The sequence below is a fragment of the Poecilia reticulata genome, chromosome 18 (assembly GCF_904066995.2).
Source record: "Poecilia reticulata chromosome 18, P_reticulata-male-v2, whole genome shotgun sequence".
Classification (NCBI taxonomy): Eukaryota; Metazoa; Chordata; class Actinopteri; order Cyprinodontiformes; family Poeciliidae; genus Poecilia; species Poecilia reticulata.
In genome coordinates this window covers 21,893,923-21,910,660 of record NC_088847.1, presented here as the reverse complement: position 1 = coordinate 21,910,660, position 16,738 = coordinate 21,893,923, and the positions used below count along the sequence as shown (strand labels likewise).

Sequence of the window (16,738 nt, the reverse complement as noted above, 5' to 3'; positions counted from 1 at the left end):
CTTCAGAATGAATGAATCATTAACAACATGTTTTATCTTCGTTCTTGGACTTCCGATTAGACTTTTGAATAACTCTTTTATTGTATTTACTCCATTTTTATTGTATTTTTTCAACAGTTGCTGCCACGTTGTACTTATATTTATAATTAATTCATATAGATAGCATTTAAGTCCGTCTGTCCCTTCATAAACCTGTACGAACTTGAGCGATGTAAACAAATTCATCACTAATTATCTTCTCCTGACCTGATCTGACTTTAAAATTAGATGCGTTCATGTCTAAAAGCTGAGCAAACTGAGGTCAGAAAGCTGAGTTTTGCCTGAATTAGGAGCAAACAGTCTGATTTCCTGGAATATTAGGGATAACAATGGATCTCAATAACTTGTTTATAATTGGCCATCTCCAGTTTTTAAACACCAGAAAGACTAATCATTGCACGGGAACATATAACACACAAAGGTTTCCTGTTATTCTCAGGATTTATTTAAAACAACCAAAGATAATTTCATTTTAGCTGAGAAAGGAAGGAGAATCAACAGAAGGAACTATTAATAATTACAATGATTGATAATCAAACTTACCACACAATGATTAAATAAGTAAATAAAAAAAACCAAACACAATAAGATTTACAATTTATTTTCTATATTTACACTTACAAAGTAAATAGTTCAATAATGAGCAAATGGACATTCAAAACACAATTTAATTAAATTTACTGATCCCTCAGGAATCTAATGAGATGTTATGGCTTAATGTTGAGCTCAAAGTTTTCATCTAAATCTAAGGATGGTAAAGACAAAATCAGGACTCGCCTTAATAGATTTCTCCAGATGTGAGGCTGTTATAGTAACATCTCTTGTCTGAATTTAAAAATCTCTGGACTAGTCGCTGTTTTAGTCGAAAAAAAGTCACATCATTAGAAGGTTCTTTAATTTGGATTCAAAATCAGGTTGGATGTGAAAGGAACAGTGGTGGCACACTGCTGCTAACATGCTAATAGTGGAGTTAGTTGTTTGTTTAGCCCTTTTTTGCTAACAGCACTATTAGCATACCCTAAATTAATTTTTCCAAATAACTTTACTTGGCTGTTTTGTGTTGCCCTGCAACAGACTGGTGACCTGTCCAGGGTGAACCCCGCCTCTCGCCCGAAACGATAGCTGGAGATAGGCACCAGCAACCCTCCCGACCCCACTGAGGGACAAGGGTGTTAAGAAAATGGATGGATGGATGGATGGATGGCTGTTTTGTAAACTTTCATTTGATTTAAGTTTGACATCTGTGCTGAAGCTTTGATTGTTGACTGCTAAGCATTCTCCAAGTAGCTAGAAATTTATATTTGTGCTCTTATTTTGAAATAGTTGAAGACTGTTGAGGCAGCAGTTCCATTTCCTGTCCTCATGTTCACCTGTGATGAAGTGCAAATGGGTTAAACCAGGAGCAGCAATACTCAACTTTGAGTCTGATCCATGAGTGAAAGTTCTCTTCTAATAACAAATGTGACCTTGTTGAAGATAATATACCAAGTTATAACACGGTGTTTCGTAGATATAAGGTGGATATTATTAGATATGCTTGAATTTAGCAGTTTAGCATTAGCTTCTTCCATGTACTATGTTGATATTCTGCTTGAGCATTAGCAGTGCTAATGTTTATGGTTAAGTGCTTTAGGATTAGTGAAACTAACATTTTAGTTAATTATGATAGTGGACATACATCTGGAATAAATTGAGAAAATGTGTCTATTAGAAATTAAAAAGATTAGACAAAAAGTGATGTAGCATGGTGCTAAGACATTATACCAAGCAGAAGGAAAAGGGTGTATTAAAAGCTTAAGTAATATTAGCCAGGAGCTGGTTAGTTCGTGCTGATAAATCAATCAGAAGCAAACTTGGTCTAAGACAAAAAATAAATTTTACATCCAATAAAATTTATTCTGTTTTTTTTCCTGAATCACATTCTTCAAAAATATCAACAATTTCTCCATCTAGACACAATTCTGTCATAACAGTGTCAACTTTCACATTCAGTACTTGAAACACATAATCGTTCACAACACAACAGTCCAATACACAACGGGTTCATATCCAAGATATACTAAACATGGAATACTTCACTACTTGCTGAATAAAAATATTAACTTGGAAAAAATATGTTTAGATATCTCAGTGCAGGGAAATGTTTGTCTCTCCCAGTTTCCATGAGGGAGTGTCTTTGACTAATTACTCTGGTTTGATCTTCTTGCTGGACCTCTTGCAGCAGAGTAACCTACAGACAAAGATGAAACCCCAGATGGAGGTTCCAGTTATGGCCAATACAAAGACCGCTACATCCAGGCAGAAGTAGGAATACCAAGGTAGGCTGAAACCTGCGGACTGCAGGTGGGCGGCTCCTTTGTTCCTGATGACGTACTCTATCCAGAAGATGGCTGTGTCCATTGGAGACATTGGTCGGTCACGGTGTAGCTGAGAGAGACGTTGGATGTTTTCACAGTAAGACTGATTCTCCAAGATGTCCTTTAGAGCCTCCAGGAAATTGTCTTTGGTCAGTGATCGGACCTCCACCACTCGAGCTGCTCCACGAACCTTCAGTCGGAGTAAGTTGTCAAACTGATCAAATAGGAGGGGCAAACCCAGAACAGGAACGCCATGATAGATGGCCTCATACATGCCATTGGTTCCTCCATGGGCTATGAAGACTTTAGTCTTAGGATGTCCCAGGAGGTCATTCTGGGGAAGCCATTTCACCAGCTTGGTGTTCTTTCCCAAAGTTGAAGGTTTGTCACCGTCAAACCGCCAAATCACTTTCTGAGGGAGCTCAGCAAAAGCAGCAGCAATGGCTTCTGTGATCTCAGACGGGAGAGCGGACACCACTGTTCCCAGTGACATGACCACCACCCCATATTCCCCAGAGCTCTGCATGAATGCCTCCAACTCATCAGGCAGAGGTTGGGCTTCCTTGCACTGGAACCCCCCTATGTACACCATATTGGGCATGGTGGGTCTGGGGAAGTCAAAGATAAAATCTCCCCTACAAAGCCAGATATCAGCTGACAGCTCCAAAGATAACAAGTCAGTTCCAGGAGGGAAATATTTCTGGAAGAGATCTGAATATGTTGGGTTAATGACAATGTACAACTCATAAAAATTGTAGAGGTAATGCAACATATTCTTTGTCCTCTCTAAGAAATCCATCTGATCATGAAGTTCACTTCCTGATACAGGGGCATAGGAGACAGGAGATGGAGCTATGGATTGATGACTCTCTCCATTGTTAATCCAGCGGACATTAAAGACCGTCGGCAGCTTGAGGTAACCACCCACAATAACTCCTAAAGAGAAGGCAGGGTCTGTCAACATGAGGTCAAACGTGGTATCTTTTAACTTCTTCATTAACACTTTATCCTCTAAAATTATATTAGACAATCTTGCCAAACTCTTATGATTGTGTTTTAACAGCCGTGAAAGCAAATTGTGTTGACAAAATGAGCGTATAAAAGTAGGATGGCCACGGCAATCCATGACTTTCAGGAGCATTTTCACAAAAAAGTTCTTGTCTGTCTCATCGGAGAGTGTTGGAATATGAATGGAGGTATAAATGGAAGAGTTATTGGTGATGAACCAGCTTTTTTTGGAGTGCAAAACGGTGATTTCATGACCCCTGGATTGAAGCTCTTCCAGGATAACCTTCATGTTGATCCAGTGGCTGCCATCAACAGGCAACACCAGGATCTTACTGCCTTTACAGTAAGAGGATCTGAGCACCAGACAGCAGAGGACTCCCAGGAATACAGAGACCGCCGTGGACATTTTCTGCAAAGGAAGAACCAAAAGGTTTTTTTATGCCAAGCAGATGAAATTTCAAAAGAAGGGATGACTTATCAAGTTTTTTTACTTCAGATGGAAAAGGTAAAAACAATCATTTAACCCTCCCGTGGTCTTAGCATGACACCCAGGAGGAGTGCGGCTGATGTCACCATCAGACAGTTGTTAAGTGTTGTCCCATCAGACAATCAGTTCCCAAAACGACACACAAAGTAAAACCTTATAAAAGTGTATGCGGGGTCAGTGCAACCTTGATGGACCGCACACATAATGAAAAGCTCATGGGTCCACTGGACCATGTCTCCTAAGACCGCAGGAGGGTTAAAAGCCAACTATTTTATCTAAGACTGCAGAGTGCATTAAGCTTTTTGTGTTTTAAAATTCAAGAGTTTCCACTCGATATTTTCTTCCCTCTTCTAAAAGATTGTACTTTGAATCGACAAAGGTAAGGTATTTGTCAAGGTTTCTCTCTTTTTTCTGACAAGTTTAACAATCTTTTTTATACTTAATTATATTTGGTCTCATCAGACCAAAGGATATGACTCCAAAAATTAAGGTGTCTGGCTTTTTATCTTGCTTTTAGAGTAATGGCCTCTATTATACTAAAATTTGATGACGTATCAATTATGCATTTATCAACATGTAAAAAATGGCAGAATCCAAACATACTTAATCCACTCAGATCAACTCGGAAAGCAGTTAGAAAATGAACAATAAGGAGTTGTCTTTTTCATTATAATGTAAACTGAAAAATCAAACCTGAATCTTGATGAGTCCAATTCCAGAAGCCTTGAGCTGTTCGTCGTCAGGAAGCAGGACTGTATTTGACGCTCACCTCACGTTTGAACAAGCAAGTCTGATATTGTGGGACAAAGTCCAGGATGTGTACTAAAGGCAAGTTACAAAGATTTATTACTTGTCATGAAAGGCTGTTTGGTTTAATTATGTAGCATATCTGTATCTGTTTCATCAATAGCTTGACTGCGGAAAATGTGGTTAGATTTCCTTTTTTTCACACTATCTCTAAAAGACCGCAAAAAATTTAGTTTTACTTTACCTAACAAAAATAAGGTGAGTCAACATACCTTTTTCCTTGACATGTTCACTTTGTAAGAACAAAATGTTTGATCCAGTTGGCAGTCAGAAAGACAATAAGTAGAGAAACTGCAAAGATGGATTTGTTGTGAGGCAAAAAAAAAAATTTCAGGCTGCTTTTCAGCAAGTAGGTCTTGCGTTTAAATCTCTGCCATCAACATACATTCATTTCCTGTACATCCTTGTCCCTAGTGGGGTCAGGAGGATTGCTGGTGCCTATCTCCAGCGAACGTTTTGGGCGAGAGGTGGGGTCACCCTGGACAGGTCGCCAGTCCATCGCAGCAGCCATGAACATATCTTTCTTTGTTTCCCTGTATGATTGCATACAATTGTGCAGGAGTCTCATATTGAACAGCATTTAACTTTCCATTGCTTCAGGACGATACAAAATAAAATAGGTAGAATTGCACAATGATTGTCAGTTGGGAAAACCACAGGCCAATCATGTATTACTGCGAAGTAAAAACATGCAACAGTAGAACCTTTTTCAGGTGCAATGAACACAGATCCCAAGAGTACAAGACAGTTTTCCTAGGCCTTGCTACTCTTACAAGATCTTTACACCCTTTTTTGCAACTCAGATTACATAAACATTTTTGAACCTGTACTTCCCTGAGCAAAGAAGCAAATTTCCAAGTCTCATTGAAGGGCAAGAAACTCCTAAACAATTATACCCTCAAAGTTATGTGGGTGAAAGAATTGCCACTCTCAAAAAAGGATTAGAGCCAACATCTTTTATAAGTTGTGTACAGAAAATGTCACACAAGTTGCAGAGAGGAGCGATCAGCTACACAGAGAAATAACTTTTGATAAAAGTAACACCCCTTACTCTAAAAAGTCAAAAATTCCCAGAAGTGTGATGTTTTTCCAAAGACTTTCCAATCGTCTTTCCTTGTCAAAGTCTTCCTTCATAAACATGAATACTACCATCTTCTAGTGTATTAATGCTGTATTTTACAGAGAAACAGGTTTGTTGCAAAATCATTTTTGTTTTCTAAATTCAATATGTCCAGAAATAACATTTTAATGTAAGTCAGAAGATAGTTAATAATTGTATGGTATTTACATTGAATATGAGGCAGAAATTTTGGTATATTGCACAGTTTGTTGTTTTTGGTTCAGCTACAGGCAGAGCAAAATTGTATATTTATAAAAACAGATGTAATTTTTAGATGAATTACTCTGGTTTGATCTTCTTGCTGGACCTCTTACAGTAGAGTAACCTACAGACAAAGATGAAACCCCAGATGGAGGTTCCAGTTATGGCCAATACAAAGACTGCTACATCCAAGCAGAAGTAGGAATACCAAGATAGGCCGAAACCTGCGGACTGCAGGTGGGCGGCTCCTTTGTTCCTGATGACGTACTCTATCCAGAAGATGGCTGTGTCCATTGGAGACATTGGTCGGTCACGGTGTAGCTGAGAGAGACGTTGGATGTTTTCACAGTAAGACGGATTCTCAAGGATGTCCTTTAGAGTCTCCAGGAAATTGTCTTTGGTCAGTGATCGGACCTCCACCACTCGAGCTGCTCCACGAACCTTCAGTCGGAGTAAGTTGTCAAACTGATCAAATAGGAGGGGCAAACCCAGAACAGGAACGCCATGGTAGATGGCCTCATACATGCCATTGGTTCCTCCATGGGCTATGAAGACTTTAGTCTTAGGATGTCCCAGGAGATCATTCTGGGGAAGCCATTTCACCAGCTTGGTGTTCTTTCCCAAAGTTGAAGGTTTGTCACCGTCAAACCGCCAAATCACTTTCTGAGGGAGCTCAGCAAAAGCAGCAGCAATGGCTTCTGTGATCTCAGATGGGAGAGCTGACACCACTGTTCCCAGTGACATAATCACCACCCCATATTCCCCAGAGCTCTGCATGAATGCCTCCAACTCATCAGGCAGAGGTTGGGCTTCCTTGCACTGGAACCCCCCTATGTACACCATATTGGGCATGGTGGGTCTGGGGAAGTCAAAGATAAAATCTCCCCTGCAAAGCCAGATATCAGCTGAGAGCTGCAAAGACACCAAATCAGTTCCAGGAGGGAAATATTTCTGGAAGAGATCTGAATATGTTGGGTTAATGACAATGTACAACTCATAAAGATTGTAGAGGTAATGCAACATATTCTTTGTCCTCTCTAGAAAATCCATCTGATTATGAAGTTCACTTCCTGATACAGGGACATAGGAGACAGGAGATGGAGCTATGGATTGATGACTCTCTCCATTGTTAATCCAACGGACATTATAGACCATCGGCAGCTTGAGGTAACCACCCAGAATAACCCCCATAGGAAATGCAGGGTCTGTCAACATGAGATCAAACTTGGCATCCTTGAGCTTCTTCATTAACACTTCATCCTCTAAAATATCATTGGTCAATTTCAACAAACGGTTATGGCTGTCTTTTAGCAGAAATGTAATCAAATTGTTTTGACAAAATGAGCGTATAAAAGTAGGATGGCCACGACAATCCATTACATCCTGCAACATATTAACAAAGAAGTTCCTGTCTATATCATCCAAGAATGCTGGAATATGAATCGAGGTGTAAATGGAAGAGTTTGTGGGGATGAACCAGCTTTTGGCAGAGTGCAAAACAGTGATTTTGTGACCCCTGGAGTGAAGCTCTTCTAGGATAACCTTCATGTTGATCCAGTGGCTGCCATCGTGAGGCAGCACTAGGATCTTACTGCCTTTACAGGAAGACGGTCTGAGCACCAGACAGCAGAGGACTGTCAGGAATACAGAGACCACATTGGACATTTTCTGTAAAGAAAAAAACAAAAGGTTTAGTTTAACGCCATGCAGATAATCTTTTTGTAACATGGAATGACTTACTTAGTAAGTTTATTTACTTCAGATTGAAAAGGGAAGAACAATCACTTAAGACCTTTGCTAAGTGTCCAGCAAAGGTCTTGCTGAGCTTGCTGAGACCCTCCTGCAGTCTTACCATGACGCACATGAAGGCCGTGGCTGTGGCCGTGTCACCCTATTTCTTAAGACTGCTTAAGGGTTAAAAAGCCAGCAGTGTCATATAAGACTCTGCAATGTACACCAAGTCTTTCATGTTTTAAACTTCAGGAGTTTCCAAGATAAATTTTCCTCTCTCTTCAGGAAGAATGTATTTTGGATCAATGGTGGCAAGACATTCGATAAGCTTTGTCTCTTTTTTTTTTTTTTAAACAATGGTCTACACTCAATTACATTTGGTCTCATCAGATCAAAAAATATTACTCAAAAAATTAAGGTATATGCCCATTTTACATTTGCAAACTGCAAAATGGTTTTTTATGCTGCTGTTAGAGCAGTGGTCTCTGTTATGCTTCAAATACAATGATGCATCAATTATGTATTAACATTAAAAAATGGGAGAATCCAAACAGATTTAATCCACTCAGACCAACTTGAAAAGCAGTTAGAAAACTAGAAAGTGTGCATTTCCTCTGAAAATACAAATGTGAATCCTGAATGCTTTTGGTGAAAATGGCAAAAGCATTCAAAGCCAACTGCTGAAGAGTTGGAGAAAGGTAAGAAATAGTCCATGCAGTGTGAAAAAACCCACATAAAAGCCAAAAATAGCTAAAAAGCTAAAACTACTAAAAATACTAATGATAGTATCTCGGCTACCACTAGCATGTTGATTCACATTAACATATTCAATGCTATGTGAAAAAACCCATGTAATTGTTAAAATTAGCTAAAAAGCTAAAGCTAGCTAAAAGAGTAATGCTAGCATGTAGGCTACCAGTAGAATATTGAATTACAGTAACATCTTCCATGCAATGTGAAAAAAACCCTGTAAAAGCTAAAATAGGCTAAAAAGCAAACACTAGCTAAAATATTAATGATAACATCTAGGTTACCACTAGCATGTTGAGTTACAGTAACATTCCATGCAATGTGAAAAAACGCACGTAATAAATTAGCTAAATTAGCTAAAAGACTAAAGCTAGCTAAAAGAGTAATGCTAGCATGTAGGCTACAACTAGCATGTTGAATTACAGTAAAATATTCCCTGCAATGTGAAAAAATCCATCTAAGCTAAAATTAACTGTGAAACCTAAATAACAGCTTATATTGTAATTCTCAACTGTGCCACAGGAGGGAGCTGGCCCTGTTGTGTTGGTGTTAGAACAGCAGTAGAAATAGCATAGGGTAGATCCATTGTTCACTTAAAAGGTAGCATAATATTGTTTGCACACAGAGTAGGGGCACAACTAGCATGTTGAATTACAGTAAAATATTCCCTGCAATGTGAAAAAATCCATCTAAGCTAAAATTAACTGTGAAACCTAAATAACAGCTTATATTGTAATTCTCAACTGTGCCACAGGAGGGAGCTGGCCCTGTTGTGCTGGTGTTAGAACAGCAGTAGAAATAGCATAGGGTAGATCCATTGTTCACTTAAAAGGTAGCATAATATTGTTTGCACACAGAGTAGGGGCACACAGGAAGAGTGGCAAACATGGAAGAGTGGCACTTCCCTTCGCACGTGTAGGAGTCACGTGGGAGAAGAGGGAGTGACAAAACAATGCCAAGATTTTATCAGAAGGAAAATTTCTGTCCTATTCACTTTTTTCAAAATATATTATTAAACGCACAAAATTGTGTCAAGCGTAGTAAATTTGAAGGAGGAAGAAAATTGCCTCAACTTGGTCCCAAACTATCACCTCTATTTCGGAAACTGTCAGGGCTATGGACATGATTCTTTCACCGTAGGTATCAGGAAGGATCAGTGAAAAACCATGCCAAGTTTCATGCATGTACCTTTTTCTGTCTTTGAGCGGTGACGATGTAAAAATATGCCTCCTTTTTTAGATGTTGAAAAAACAGGCGGACGTGAGAAAATTAGATTTGCAAGTTGGGAACAAACAAGTTTTATGGCAAAACTATAATAGGTATGAACAAAATGAATACATCGTGAGTGTCGGGAAGCTTTGAACTCAAATTGGTACAAACATTTTGTTTCTGCGTTGCATAGTTTAGGAGATATGACGTTACAAAAACATGTCTGAAGGCAGCGTCGTCTTGCCGTTTTTTTTTCTCCCTCACAATGTATTGTCCTAGAGAAACAGGAAAACAACACTAATGAACAATATGGAGTTATTCTCTTGATAATAAGGTAAACTGAAAAAACCTGAATCTTGATGAGTCCTGTTCCAGATGTTTGCCTTGAACTGCCCGTCTCAGGAAGCGGGAGTGTATTTGAGACTTGCTTCACGTTTCAACCAGCACGACTGAGCTTGACGGACAAAGTCCAATATGTGTACAAAAGGTAAGCTACAAAGATTTTATTGCTTCTGCTGACATGGTGTTTATTTTAATTACGTAGCATACCTGTATGAATTTACTGACATTTTCACTGCTCTCTGTTCTCATATGTCCATTTTAAATTGGTGCACACAATTATGGCTATGCATTTGCTGTCAGGAGGCAGGAAAGGAGGCTTGATCTCTTATGTTAATCAGTAACAAAATTACTAATACAGAAGGGACAGTATTATACACTGTAATTTGAATTAATTTATGTTCCCGGGATGAGAACAAGAAAGGCCTTCAGAATACCTCTTGAAGAATCAAGTAATGTGGGTGAAAGACTAGCCATGCTCAACAAAAGTATGAAATTCAACATCTTTAATCAGTTGTGTACAGAAAATGTCACACAAGCTGCAGAGAAGAAGCACTCAACTAGTCAGAGCAATGCCAGAGTATTTAGGTAAAGGTAAATCTTTAGTATGTCTAGAAGTAAAATTTTAATGCAGTTTAGAAGTTAAAAGTTTTACAGTCTTAACAGAACATTGAATATGAAGCAGAAATATTCGTATGTTATCTTTTGTTTAGCTACTAGCATATCCCTGTAGTAACATTGTATATTTATTAAATGAAAGACATTTTTAGATTAATTACTCTGGTTTGATCTTCTTGCTGGACCTCTTACAGCAGAGTAACCTACAGACAAAGATGAAACTCCAGATGGAGGTTCCAGTTATGGCCAATACAAAGACTGCTACATCCAGGCAGAAGTAGGAATACCAAGGTAGGCTGAAACCTGCGGACTGCAGGTGGGCAGCTCCTTTGTTCCTGATGACGTACTCTATCCAGAAGATGGCTGTGTCCATTGGAGACATTGGTCGGTCACGGTGTAGCTGAGAGAGACGTTGGATGTTTTCACGGTAAGACGGATTCTCCAGGATGTCCTTTAGAGCCTCCAGGAAATTGTCTTTGGTCAGTGATCGGACCTCCACCACCCTAGCTGCACCACGAACCTTCAGTCGGAGTAAGTTGTCAAACTGATCAAATAGGAGGGGCAAACCCAGAACAGGAACGCCATGATAGATGGCCTCATACATGCCATTGGTACCTCCATGGGCTATGAAGACTTTAGTCTTAGGATGTCCCAGGAGGTCATTCTGGGGAAGCCATTTCACCAGCTTGGTGTTTTTTCCCAAAGATGCAGGTTTTTCACTCTCAAGACGCCAAATCACTTTCTGAGGGAGCTCAGCAAAAGCAGCAGCAATGGCTTCTGTGATTTCAGATGGGAGAGCTGACACAATTGTCCCTACAGACATGACCACCACCCCATGTTCCCCAGAGCTCTGCATGAATGCCTCCAACTCATCAGGCAGAGGTTGGGCTTCCTTGCACTGGAACCCCCCTATGTACACCATATTGGGCATGGTGGGTCTGGGGAAGTCAAAGATAAAATCTCCCCTACAAAGCCAGATATCAGCTGACAGCACCAAAGACACCAAATCAGTTCCAGAAGGGAAGTATTTCTGGAAGAGATCTGAATATGTTGGGTTAATGACAATGTACAACTCATAAAGGTTGTAGAGATAATGCAACATATTCTTTGTCCTCTCTAGAAAATCCATTTGATCATGAAGTTCACTTCCTGATACAGGGGCATAGGAGACAGGAGATGGAGCTATGGATTGATGACTCTCTCCATTGTTAATCCAGCGGACATTAAAGACTGTCGGCAGCTTGAGGTAACCACCCAGAATAAATCCCATTGGAAACGCAGGGTCTGTCAACATGAGATCAAACTTTCCATCCTTGAGCTTCTTCATTAGCACTTTATCCTCTAAAATGTTATTAGTCATCATCGCCGAGATCTTATGCATGTCTTTTACTAGCATTGTAATCAATTTGTGTTGACAAAATGAGCGTATAAAAGTAGGATGGCCACGGCAGTCCATGACATCCTGCATCATTTTCACGTAAAAGTTCCTGCCCATCTCATCGAAGACTGATGGAATATGAATCGAGGTATAAATGGAAGGGTTATTGGTGATGTACCAGCTGTTGGCAGAGTGCAACACGGTGACTTCGTGACCCCTAGAGTGAAGCTCTTCCAGGATAACCTTCATGTTGATCCAGTGGCTGCCGTCAACAGGCAATACCAGGATCTTACTGCCTTTACAGTAAGAGGATCTGAGCACCAGACAGCAGAGGACTCCCAGGAATACAGAGACCGCCTTGGACATTTTCTGTAAAGAAATAAAAACAAAGTTTTTTGTTTATGTCGTGCAGATGAATTTTGAAAGAGGGTATTACTTATGAAGTTTATTTACATCAGATTGAAAAGGTAAATGTGATGCTCAAGAGGAGCGCGGCTGATGTCCCAATCAGACAGTGGGGAAGTCAGACAATCTTCCCATCAGACCGACAGTTTGTGAAATGACACACAAAGAAAAGCCTTCACTGGGTCAGTATGACCCTGCCAGATAGCTCACACTTGCAGGGTCTAATGACAAGGTCTTTTAAGTCCCCCGGAGGGTTAAAAAACAAAACACAGTTTCATCTAAGTCTCTGCAAAGTTTACTAAACTTTTCATGATTTAAATTTCAAGAATTTCAAGGAGAAATTTTCTTCTTTCTTCTGAAAAAATGTATTTTGGATCAATGCAGGCAAGATATTTGGCAAACTTCCTCTTTTTTTCCCTGACAAGTTTAGCAATGATTTTTATACTCAATTACATTTGGTCTGATCAGAACAAAGAATATCACTCCAAAAATTATGGATTGCATTAATATTTGCAAATTGCAATATGGCTTTTTATGATGCTTTTAGAGTAATGATCTCTGTTATACTCCAAATACAACAGAGATGTGAAGGAAAACGGCAGGAGACAAACATATTTAATCCACTCAGCTCAGCTTGAAAAGCAGTTAGAAAATGAACAGAATCAAGTTGTATTTTTCATAACAATGTAATCTCAAAAATCAAACCTGAATCTTGATTAATCCAGTTCCAGATGTTTGCCTTGAGCTGCCCGTCGTCAGGAAGCAGGATTGGCCTCGCGTTTCAACCAGCGAGCCTGAGCATGCGGGACAAAGTCTAATAAATGTACTAAAGGTAAGTTACAAAACGTGTGCTTGTACTAAAAGGCTGTTTGTTTTAATTACGTAGCACATCTGTATGGGTTTAGTCAATAGTTTGGATGCGGGTAGGGTCATTGGATGTTTTCTTTTTCATATTATCTCTTAAATACCCAACAAATGTCATTTTTATTTTGTCTAACATAATTTAGGGGATCCAATATCCATTTTTCCTGGACATGTCATTTTTTAAGATCAAAAAACAAGAACTCATTATGTCTGTGTTACTGAGTTCCTCACTAAATCTGTATTCACTGACTGCCATGTTCATTACAAAGTGCTTACCACATTGCCACGGGACAGCCATGGACACAAAAAAGCTCAAAGGTTATTCTTAAATGCTGCCTTGTGACCTTATTGCATGTAATTACTGACATTTCCACAACTCTCTCTTATCATATGTCCATTTTAAACTGTTGCACACATTTATGGCTATATATTTGCAACCAGTCAAAAGTTGAAGGGTTAAGTAAAGTGGATGAAAGAATTGTCACACTCAAAAAAGTATTAAAGTCAACATCTTTAATCAGCTGTGGACAGAAAATGCTCAGCAATATATTTTTTGTTATCATTAAAATTTAAAGATTAAAAAATATATGAAGAAAACATTTATTTATATTTGTCTCAGAAACAGACTTGTTGCAAAAAGCACTTCAGGTTTCTCAATTCATAAGTCCAGAATTAACATTTAAATACAGTTTAGATGAATTTTATGGTCTTAACGCAACATTGAATATGAGGCAGAAATATTGGTATATTGCACAGCTTGTTGTGTTTGGTTCAGCTACAGGCAGAACCCTGTAGTAACATTGTATATTTATTAGATAGAAGACATTTTTTGACTAATTACTCTGGTTTGATCTTCTTGCTGGACCTCTTACAGCAGAGTAACCTACAGGCAAAGAACGAACCCCAGATGGAGCTTCCAGTTATGGCCAATACAAAGACCGCTACATCCAGGCAGAAGTAGGAATACCAAGGCAGGCTGAAACCTGCGGACTGCAGGTGGGCGGCTCCTTTGTTCCTGATGACGTACTCTATCCAGAAGATGGCTGTGTCCATTGGAGACATTGGTCGGTCACGGTGTAGCTGAGAGAGACGTTTGCTGTTTTCACAGTAAGACGGATTCTCCAAGATGTCCTTTAGAGCCTCCAGGAAATTGTCTTTGGTCAGTGATTGGACCTCCACCACTCGAGCTGCTCCACGAACCTTCAGTCGGAGTAAGTTGTCAAACTGATCATATAGGAGGGGCAAACCCAGGACAGGAACGCCATGATAGATGGCCTCATACATGCCATTGGTTCCTCCATGGGCTATGAAGACTTTAGTCTTAGGATGTCCCAGGAGATCATTCTGGGGAAGCCATTTCACCAGCTTGGTGTTTTTTCCCAAAGTTGAAGGATTGCCACCATCAGAATGCCAAATCACTTTCTGAGGGAGCTCAGCAAAAGCAGCAGCAATGGCTTCTGTGATCTCAGATGGGAGAGCTGACACAATTGTCCCTACAGACATGACCACCACCCCATGTTCCCCAGAGCTCTGCATGAATGCCTCCAACTCATCAGGCAGAGGTTGGGCTTCCTTGCACTGGAACCCCCCTATGTACACCATATTGGGCATGGTGGGTCTGGGGAAGTCAAAGATAAAATCTCCCCTACAAAGCCAGATATCAGCTGAGAGCTCCAAAGACATCAAATCAATTCCAGGAGGGAAGTATTTCTGGAAGAGATCTGAATATGTTGGGTTAATGACAACGTACAACTCATAAAGATTGTAAAGGTAATTGTCAGGTTCAAACACTAGACATTTCTTACACACTGCAAAAAACAGAGACAAAGAGTCAGTAAATAGTTTTTACTCGCGAGGAGAGTGCCTCAGAGAATGCTTCAGTTACAATCTCCGACCAACACTCTGAAGTTTCTCTGCTCGCCTCGCTCTTTTATTAGATTAGGAACGCCCTAATTACATGAAGCTAAAGGGGGGGGGAAGTATACTCTGTTGAAGCTTGACACAGCAACTCTTATCCATATAAGATAACTTGAACAGCACATTCTCTTCGAGGCTGTTGGGGTGAGTTCCTGTCCTGCAGCTTATCTTCTGCAACACAAGAAGCGAACAAACAACAGACAGAACAAACTTCTAAAAGTGGCATAACACTATAGGCTTCATATAAGTAAGATTAAACAAATAATAATTCTAACATTTCCCTCCTGTTTATGCCATTTTTAGCCAGATCTAGTCCTTACTCAATAACTTCTTTCGATTTTCTATTGGTAATTCATTAAGTGGTTCAAAACAGGTACACTCAGAGGGAAAAGGACACATTTCACACCTTACATCAATAACATTGTATTTACAAGTTCAACATAGGAACATTTGAGTCAGGATACAAGTCTGGAAAGTTGAGAGACATTTCATCTTCTTCATCACTGGACTCAGCATCTGTTACATTTTTATTGTCGTCAGGAGGAAGGAGAGAATACACTTGTTCCTGCATTGGAGTGATGGCAGTGGTGATGAGCTTTTGAATTAAAGCTCTAATACAGGGAATACAACAACATCCACACAAGGCCAGTATTGCTGCAAACACAGCTATGGAAATTAAGACAGAGACTATTAGTTGTTAATATTGGCCAAATACATTACCCAAAACGTCCCACATTTCTGTATCAGCTCCAGAGTGGTCTTTCATTTTGCTGTTTAGAGCCCTCAACCCATCCAAGGCCTTTGTGAGGCTGCCATCTGCAGCGGTGTTGTTGGGGATAAGGGCGGAGCACTGCTCCCCAAAAGGGCGCAGACCCCACCCCTCTCAGCCAACAGACATGTCAACAGCAATGCGGTTTTGGAAAGCCATCAGGGAGGTAGCTGACAGTTGCTCGTGGACGGCTGAGAAACCTTGCTCTGTTTTGTTACCTAACCTCTGGACATTGTAGTGGATGTAGTTTTATTCTATCAACATTTTTATTTATTTTTTACCAGCTTATATTCATCAGGTATACCACGTGGGACCCCAATACTGTCTATATAGGTGGGATCATCGTCTTTCAGTGAGCGTTTCTGACGCTGCTGCCACACTGATGGAAGCACATTACCTAGTGAGGCAAGTAGTTGTGGCACTTGTCATAGGGTATATTGAAACAGGTAACATCAGAGTCACTACAGTGCACAAACCAGTAGTATTTAATGGTAGTTTATCAAACAACCTGTTATCTCCACACCACCACCAGATGTCACTACGGGATAATGGTTTGAAGTACCGAGTAACATTTACTATAGTCGAACAATTTCCTGAACTCACATTCATTTGGGAGCGTTGCTGGAACCACTCTCAAAAGTGGTCGTGGACCCATACATATCACACAGTCCCCTTGTGGAACTTTTGCAGCCTGTTCTATCATTAGAAGCCAGTTGTTGCTTCGGCTGGTAACTCCTGT

General features: G+C 39.9%; 1 protein-coding gene, 1 long non-coding RNA gene and 3 pseudogenes across 4 annotated transcripts in view; 1 reads left to right on the top strand and 4 right to left on the bottom strand.

Moving 5' to 3' along the window:
- Positions 1-671: 671 nt before the first annotated feature.
- On the bottom strand, positions 672-3,894 carry LOC145548967 (UDP-glucuronosyltransferase 2B31 pseudogene; annotated as a pseudogene).
- Positions 3,895-4,058: 164 nt separating this feature from the next.
- Positions 4,059-10,174, bottom strand: LOC145548966 (UDP-glucuronosyltransferase 2B15 pseudogene; annotated as a pseudogene). Its single transcript, XR_014084910.1, has 2 exons — positions 10,059-10,174; positions 4,059-7,687 (listed from the first exon to the last, which is right to left on the bottom strand). The product of XR_014084910.1 is annotated as a UDP-glucuronosyltransferase 2B15 pseudogene (transcript).
- LOC108167228 (uncharacterized) overlaps positions 10,056-16,738 on the top strand; it is a 23,712-nt gene continuing 17,029 nt past the window's right edge. The window contains exons 1-4 of the long non-coding RNA XR_001777596.2: positions 10,056-10,196; positions 10,861-11,912; positions 13,175-13,281; positions 14,188-15,083. This is a non-coding gene — a long non-coding RNA (uncharacterized LOC108167228). The remainder of the gene's footprint in view (positions 10,197-10,860; positions 11,913-13,174; positions 13,282-14,187; positions 15,084-16,738) is intronic.
- LOC145548968 (UDP-glucuronosyltransferase 2B31 pseudogene) lies at positions 10,713-13,254 on the bottom strand (annotated as a pseudogene). Its single transcript, XR_014084912.1, has 2 exons — positions 13,155-13,254; positions 10,713-12,413 (listed from the first exon to the last, which is right to left on the bottom strand). The product of XR_014084912.1 is annotated as a UDP-glucuronosyltransferase 2B31 pseudogene (transcript).
- The window catches only part of LOC108167227 (UDP-glucuronosyltransferase 2C1-like), a 9,494-nt gene continuing 6,604 nt past the window's right edge, over positions 13,849-16,738 (bottom strand). The window contains exon 3 of the mRNA XM_081600096.1: positions 13,849-15,103. Coding sequence (XP_081456222.1) covers positions 14,151-15,103 — 953 coding nt within the window. The 3' untranslated portion in view covers positions 13,849-14,150. The remainder of the gene's footprint in view (positions 15,104-16,738) is intronic.